The following is an 8566-nucleotide window of genomic DNA, read 5'->3' as shown; positions in this document are numbered from 1 at the left end:
AGTAGCGTGACCTCTGATTAATTGTAATCACATGAGAATGTTGCAGTTTAAATGCAATGGCTAATGATCCCCACATTACCATTGAAAGGATGTATTTTTCAGAAGTGCGCATGATTCCAAGGCTGTGTTATACCCCAGTCAAATTACTTGGTCTCAATTTAGTCTTTTAATTGTATCTCTTTCACTTAGGTACTGTAGGTTTGGAGATGGGTACAGTAGGTAGCAAGAAGACTGTCATTTTTAAAATACAGTATTTTAAACTGCACTGGTTTAGTCTCAAAGTTTCATTTTAAAACATGATTTATGGACTTACAGTATATTAGGTTAAACAAATCTCTATTTACAGTCTTTGCATTTTACTGGTCGTTTCCCCTGGAGATGAAAAGATCCAAGCAAAACTAAACATTTTGCGCTCCACAGGGAATGGTAAACAAGGTGCTGTCACTCTGCTAAGCGAAGCTGCAACTCCGGGACTCTGCGTAAAAACGGACCCAAGAGAAAGCAAGCTGCAAGCGAGTCACTACAACAAGCAGCGACACTAAGGCCCGGCTGGAGTACTGCCGTAAAACTTACAGAGACTGTTATCAGACAAACAAGTCTGGATATACTGTACACCTAAAACCATAGTATCCAAAAGAAACCGTGCCCTGCTACCTGCGTAGCTATGATTCAGCGAAGAGGACGGAGGATTCGGTCTATCAGTGCTCCTGCTGTTCCAAGTAGCTGATTGATCTAAAAACTTTGGGGTCTTAAAGGTTCACAATGATTCAACATCAGCAATGTGGCTTGGTAACCCATTCCATATCCTCACTACCCTTTTTTATAAGTCTGTCTGTACTTCAATTCCAACTGTGTCCGCTGGTCTTGGTTTCTGTGCTGCGCTTAAAGTATTGTCTGGGTTCGTGCTAGGGTTGAAGAGTTTTCTGTAATCTGGGAGTTAGTATTATTGGAATTTCTATGGCATGATTGCTCTGTATAATCTACAGATTTGCTGAACCAGTCACAGCATGTAAATGTCTCTGTATTTAAGCTGCTTGATCTAATTGTTTCCTTTGGCAACGAAATGCTATAATTGAAGCGCTGGTTTTTGGTGTTTTTGTGTTTACCACAAACATCACTCTTGCTCCCATGTCCCACCGGTAAAATCAGTCCTGCAGTTAAATGAAATATGCCTTTTTCCAATGTTGTTTAGTGAGAATATGTTGTTGTGCAAAGAAGTTTGAATAATTTTTTTACAGTTGTTATGTCAATAGTGTCGCTGCTAAATAGTGTCACCTGGCAGTATTTGACTTTATTAGTGCGAAATATGGTCTCCTTGCCAAATAGTGTCCCCAGCACAATTGTGTCTCATTGAAGATTACGACTAAAGTAAAAATGTGCAACAGATTGTATAACCATCATATTGATTTGATATTTTAATTCTGTTGCATTCTTTGTTTTTGGGATATATATATATAATATATATATATATATATATATATATATATATATATAATATATATATATATATATATATATATATATATATTTGAAAACTTTGACTGTTGACGACACAAGGGTTTATTAGTTTTATTCGTTTCCCATTATATTCATGACATGTATTTTAATCATTTGTTATATTTTAGTTATTAGTTTTTGCAAAGCATTTCAACTGTTTGACCCGATAAAATATATTACTGTAGTCTAATGAGAAAACGTAAGTTAATCAGATTATTGAATTACAAGTATACTTAAATAATACTGCAAATTTGCAGAACTGCATTCGATGGCTTGTGTGGACTGTACCTTCCTCTTCTGATAGGGTTTCCCAATCGACGATGTCAGTTCAGTATCGCTACCGATCAAACGTTGGCTTTTTTTAACCTTTTTTTAAAAGAATTTTTAGGATTTTTTTAATTTACACTGGGGTAATTTTAAAGAACTGCTTTAAATTATTGAATTATTAACTTTACCAATGTTACCTGCGACAACCGATAGCCCAATAGACAGTGAAACACTCATTACTGGTAGGGTTATAAGCAGGTGATATACGGAATATGACTATTTAAATATCACCAATTCACTATTTATGAAAGTTGATAAGCATTACTTTTTTTTTAAGTTGTCAGACTGTTAAAAGAAAAACTGAAATTCTGTGGCAAAGTTTTCAACACTGTACTTTGCTGCCTTCCAAAGAGAAGTTGTCCTCATATCTTCTTAAACTTCTTTGTTGATTTTTGCAACATTGCAACACCGGACGATAAACTATAGCCCTCAGAGGGTATTGCGATTTTATTAATTGCCCCACCCGGTCCCCTCTATTGATTGGCTTCGTGTCGAAAGGAAGCGTGCTGTGGTCGAGCGCTTAAGTCTGGGGTTGATGACGTTTAGTGTTGTGAAGTTGGCGATGGAAGAAAATGAAGCTCTGAAAAAACAGATAAAACTGTTACAAAGTAAGTCGTTTTTCAGCATGTTTAAAACAGAGGGTCGTTATTTTAGGAGAGTCGAGGTAGCAGAAAACGTTTTTGTATGTTAGGAATAGAGAAAACCAAGTTAGGGTTTTTGTGTGATGTATGTATAATGTTTTATGACAGCGCTGAAGCGAAACTATATTATTTCTATGTACCAAACACTTAACCAATTAATTGGCGCGTTATAAACCAGTTCTAAAGACAAATGGTGGAATTAACCTTTCCTTGCGAATTAATCGACACAGTAATGTAATTGTAACTTATAATATTGAAAATGCCTATGAAAACTAAAATAACATTTATGTAGCATTTAAATTACTATATTGTACATTTTCAAACAGTTTAGTAGGAATATCTGGAAATCGAGCTGGGAACTCAGTACCGGACACATTGCTATTGTGGCGGAGTCCTAACTTTTTGACAAACTGCCTTCTCAGTATCTGTGTGATATCCAAACAATGCGTTATGGATTGGATTGGCCTACTCCATTGGTACCCGTTTAGACGCGAGTCGTGTTAAGAAGTCGATTGAAATTATTTGTTCCTCTGCTCACATGTCTAGTGGTTCATGAGAAAGATACACGGCGAAAAAAGTTTACGATGGTAAAGGCCTTAGAACGGTATAGTTCTGGATGTCGTATATTTAAAAACAAACAAAAAACAAACAAAACAAACCCCCCAAAAAACAACGCATTCCCAAGCTTGTGCCTTTTTCGTTGACCGTACACTTCGCAAAACACTGCTGGCTAATAGATGTGATAAAGTAAAATACCTTCTATAGCTGTCACACGTACGCAACAGATAGCATTAATCTTAAATATGAGTACTCCATTGTCTATTTTTCTTAAACTTTGCAGGACAAAACATACTTGTTATATAATACATTTAACACAAGAATAAAAATAATGGATCACCAATTTAAAAATAGATTTATTCTGCCTAAGGCAGCATAGTAAGATTTTTTTGTTTTAAGGTAAAATTAAACGAGGGTGTGATGCTTTTTTTTTGTAATTGTTTTAAACTGTCTGTATCGTACACAATACTGAACTATCATGTAAATAATGTTGTTAAAGAAATTAAACCAGCTCCAGGAGACCTGAAGCTATTGTATTTCATTATTGTTAAAAACAATAGAACATGTCTACTTAAAGAAATATGAAATTTTCTGAAACTTTTAAAATATTTTTACAACATGAATTTCACAGTAATCTTTGTGTTATTCACTGACATACATTTCTTAGAGGATACCTGTGGTGAACTGAAAATGAATATAAACTTTTCAATAGAATGTTTCCAAATACTTTTGTCATATTTTTACAGCCTTCCTATTGTTGTGATGGGCTATTTTGATGCACAAAGTGTTAAAACCACGACAAGTTCACTGCATTGCGTTGAAAACATGGCACGGTGATGTGACATGACAGCGTTGATTTCTGCAATTGTCGCCCATAGCAACACACGAAGCAAAGTCGTTTGCACGCAGACTTACAAATATCATGGATGAAGAGAGTAATTTCAATACAATACAGTGGTACCAGTTTGAGATGTTATTGTTAGACTACAGTAGTCTAACCTCTTCAAGCAGCAAGAGTAATGATTCAGATGAGGATGGCCGCCAGTTCATTTTAGCAACAGATATGGTAAGAATTCAGCAACCTGCATAAAAATACAATGCTCTGTTACCGGAGCGATGATGCTCTGAGGAAAAAACGGGCCGAAATGAGTGTCCCAAGAAAGGTCCTGTGTTCCCAGAACCTGTGTTCCAAAAGGGGATGTCTGGTCACCTTAAGAAATAAGACAAACTAAATTCAATGACAAATGTTTCTTATTTAACTTGATCACATTTCTTGTCATATTTCTATATATTTAAGAGCAGTTTGAGCCGTTGCATCTTTTGTTGCGGAATTAGACCCACTTGAGTTTAAATAGACATACTGCACACCTAAACCTCACAGGAAAACCCGAATGGCTCAAAATGCTACACAGCGGGAGTCTTAAATTTTTCCCTTAAATGTAAAATTGTTGTGAATGCTCAGTTATAACTGGTTGCTTTTAAAAAAGTGCTATTTTTTTATTCACTGCCTATTTTCTGTTGCGCAGATCTAATTAACAACCACAAGAGTGTTCATGGCGTTACACCTTCAGCTTCTGGCTGCATGGCTGTGGTTCGTGGTGAAATCCTGGACAGGCTGCAGCCAGAAACCGTAGTGCTACGTTCTCGGCAACGTACACCCCACAGGTGAGGCTGCATGCACCACGACCCGCTGTCCACTGGAGAAAGAAGTATTCCCTCAAAAACCAAAAAGCTGGACCACCAGGTAACAACCTCTGCATTGCTGGCATGTCAGCTTGTCCAACAGCGGCCATTACTGCAGCTCAGCCCAGGGCCTTGTCCACCAAAGGGTCCAACGCCCAGGCTGTAAACTCCAAGTCTTGTGCAGCCACCCCCCTTTGCAGCTCCCATCCAGCATACAGGCCTCAGGGAAACAGGAGCTAAACCTGGCTTGGCTGGGGTCAGAACAGGACTTGTCACACCAATCTCAAGAAGCAAGTCCTCTCGGATTGCTGGGGAGCAGGGCACTAGCAAGTTGGCGGGCCTGGAAAGAACTCCGTCATCCTCGAGCCCAGCTTCTTCAACAGGTCTTGTTCTGGACACAAGCAAATTGTCCTCTCTAGAGAGAGCTGTGTTGCTGTCTAAGACGATAGGTGACTGCAGTGTTGTTACAGGCCAGGGGCAGATCAAAAGGAAGTCACCTGTCGTGGTTAGAACTGTGTTGTCACCCCAGGTAGCAGATGGAGCTTCATTCTCAGGTCCTGTTCCAAGTGCTGCTGAGTCCTTCACCCTGGATAGACATTTGCTCTTATCTCTTATCTTAATTAATTTTTATTTTTTAATGCTTAATATAGTTTAGTACAATTTTTATAAGAGAAATTGATGAGACCAAGTGCACGGAAATAGCGTTGAGGGAAGTTAAACACAGAATAGTGTGCACAAAATTACATTCTGTCAGACACGTGGTTTCCAATTCTTTGTTTAGTTTTTTATTATGTCCTCAACTTTTTTTAAAACATTTTTTTTAAATGACGCTCAGCATGATTCGTAACTGTAGACCATTACTGAACAAGATGCCTGACAAGGGCGTTGTTGCATCAGCGTGAGATTAAAGGGAAGAGTGAGACTGATTTTCTAATAAGTATCACCTTCTATGTGACAATTTTGTGATGGGCTAGTTAGGTTGATTGCTGCAGCTAACAAGATTCAATGAATCTGAAGGGGTTTGTTTTTTTTATTTCAGCTCGCAGGTGTGTCCCTGTCTTAACTTTTAGTCGCAATGTAAAAAGCCTTTGTTTAGTAGAAAACATTGCTATGAAGTTAGCTGAGGTCAGACTTTTTAAAAATTATTTAAACGATGAGATGGAAAATGGAAACATAATAGCAATTGGAAACCAACTGCTTGACACATGTGGGTGAGAATTGTTTAACTTTGAACACCCTATTTATTCTGCCTTTTAATTTCTCATGAATAGTGTGGAATATATTTATTTGAATGGAACTGGGATCTCTTGTGTTACTATGAAGTTCAATTACACACCAGTGACACTAGATGGCAGTATAATCAAAGTTACAGCTCTCCCTGTGTGGCAGCATCTTCAGTACTTTCAGTCACAGAGATGGAAGGAAGACTCCGATTGCGTACTGGGTTTACGATGAGTTTAATAAGACACACCTTGTCACTTCTATAATGTGGCCAGTCAAGCTTGTATTCAAATTTTGAATGGGTGGAACTGCAATGAAACAGGAGTCTTATTTCCATACCTGGATTTACTGAGGGATATCAGATCAGCTGTTAAAAAAAGATATAGGTGATTTATACAGTGGCTCATCTAAATATTACCACTGTTTAAATATTAATATTGGGGCCAAACCTCATTTTCTGTAATTGTAACAAGAACCCTACTCTAAACGGACACACACACTGATATAGTTGATTTTTTTCATAAAGTTGCTGCTCCATCTGCTGCCTGGGGTGACAACACAGTTCTAGCCTTTCAATGATTTAGATCAGTAGAATACACCCCACAGCCTAAAATAGTTTTTGGCAATCTAACCTTGAAAGACACATTTGTAATTACAAATGCACATCACCAGAAGTCATGGCGTCATTTCTTAGGTCTCACATTTTCCTATATAAAATGTTTGCACATTATGGTGAATTAGATTTTTTTGTTTTTCTTTTTAACGGTTGTTTATTTGAAGCTGGTAGTAAGGAAAGAGTATCTAGTACAGGTTTAACACAATGTATCTGTCTTTCATATAGCAAAATGACAGCTCTAAGAAATGGATACCACTAAGTTGAATTACACATCTTTCCAAGCTTAATCACTGTTTCATGTTTTTGCATGCAGCAAATATTCTTCTCGTATTTTCAACCACTTTTGGTGGACATATTTGAAAAAATGTTAAAATATGTTTAAATATGTTAAAATGTTTCTGTATTTGTACCTGTGATTACTGCATTGTAGAATAAACAGAGTAAATATGTTAATGTATGTAGCTATTTGTTACTTTTTGGTGTAGTTGTAATTATAATTGCAATTACTGCAGCATAATTGCAATTGAGCAAAATAGCATTGGTATTGCAATTTGAGCAAGCAATTCTGCCGTAATTGTAATTGTCATTATAGTTAACCCCAAGTCTGGTAAAGGGGCTCTGAGTCTGACCTGGCTGTTTGTTGCTGCAGCTCGGTGGCAGACAGGAGGAGCAGCCCTGGCTCCCTGACTGTGAAGACACGGTTCTCTCTGCGGAGGCGAGGCCAGGTCCCAGGGAAGAGACTGCAGGCCAGGGGGCTGATACCCATCGGCAGGCACAAACTGCGCCGGCTTCCTAGTGCAGGCACCCATGGCTCAGCCAGGCAAGGTAGGTACCAGGGAAAATGACACGTCCTGCAGCATATGTAACTGACCAGCCTAACCTTTGTGAAACTTATTTTTCATGCCGTTAGAAAAGCAAGCAGAATACAGGTCAAGAGCTCTAGAGGTGTTTTAAAAAAAAAAAAAAAAAAAAAAAGAAAAAAGTTTAGAAGTTCCATTGCCAAACCTATGCAAGTCTACTATAGAGGTCACCTGTTTATACAGTAGGATGTGAACAGCGCGTTTTTTTTTTTTCTTTTCCATATGCAGTACACATACTTGTTGTGTACACATGTAGTCCACGTTAATGTTCTGGTGAATCATAAAAAAGTAATGCCATTCTAATTTCCAATATGCTAAAGTTTAGATGTTCAAGAAATTAAGCTGAATCGAATATCCCTAGTTGTACCTCCCTTTGAAGCAGGTCAGTTGGTGTCACTGTGGATTGATAGACTGTTTGGCCACACTTATCCCTTGCTGGGGATATAGTATAGGTTGCCTGTGCTACAGGAGTATTCATTTTGCTATACATTTACATCGATCTGTTAGTATGCTCAGCATTTATTGTAACCAAAATAGACATTTTAAGGGCTGTTGATTTGAAGCATGGCAATAAGTTTCCTAAAGTGAAAGCATAGCAAAGTTTAAGAATTGTGAAAGCTAAAGTATTGGTAATCATTGCAAAGAATAACAAGGTATGGCAAAACACGTAAAAACGAAAAAAAAAAAAAAAAAAAAAAAAAAAAAAAGTCAAAACATGGTAAGCTTGAAAAATATAAAGTACAACAATGGGAAACGTAGGGGAAAACTGCAAGATTACCGTTCAGATTTAGTGTGGTAAACTTTTATAAGGGCAGCCTCAACTACCCAGTCCTGGAGAGGGATGCAAAATCTAGTGCAGCCTCCTTGCCTGTACAATCGTTTAAATGGAATAGTGCCCATTAATAAACTAGTGTGTTTTTCGGTTTGAATGTTATAGATGTAGATCATGGAAGATGACTTTGCCATTCTGTTTTGTGGTTTAAAAAATGAAAGTCGTTGACAAAATAAATGCAGTGCTCACCTCTTATACCGCGGACCGGTTATAAGGCAGTGTAGTTGTGGCTACTGTTTGCACCTAAATGCCATTCCTCTAGCACTTGTATTCTCATTATATGGTGAAACACAATAGTACTGTCCTTACAGCTCCTGACTTCAGCGTTATA

The 8566-nt window shown here is 37.7% G+C and overlaps 1 protein-coding gene across 3 annotated transcripts in view; it reads left to right on the top strand.

Moving 5' to 3' along the window:
* The first annotated feature begins 2202 nt into the window (after positions 1–2202).
* Positions 2203–8566, top strand: part of LOC121314270 (zinc finger CCCH domain-containing protein 3-like) — a 71657-nt gene continuing 65293 nt past the window's right edge. For 2 of the 3 annotated variants that reach the window (XM_041247332.1, XM_041247333.1), the window contains exons 1-3: positions 2203–2432; positions 4550–4688; positions 7193–7368. In XM_041247332.1, the coding sequence (XP_041103266.1) occupies positions 2360–2432; positions 4550–4688; positions 7193–7368 (388 nt within the window). In that variant the 5' untranslated portion in view covers positions 2203–2359. Of the gene's footprint in view, positions 2433–3769; positions 4090–4549; positions 4689–7192; positions 7369–8566 lie in introns of all 3 variants that reach the window. The other variant, XM_041247334.1, reaches the window with a different exon arrangement.

Source organism: Polyodon spathula, chromosome 4 (assembly GCF_017654505.1).
Source record: "Polyodon spathula isolate WHYD16114869_AA chromosome 4, ASM1765450v1, whole genome shotgun sequence".
NCBI classification, from domain to species: Eukaryota; Metazoa; Chordata; class Actinopteri; order Acipenseriformes; family Polyodontidae; genus Polyodon; species Polyodon spathula.
Note: the sequence above shows the minus strand (reverse complement) of the source record. Positions and strands in the feature narration are given on the sequence as shown.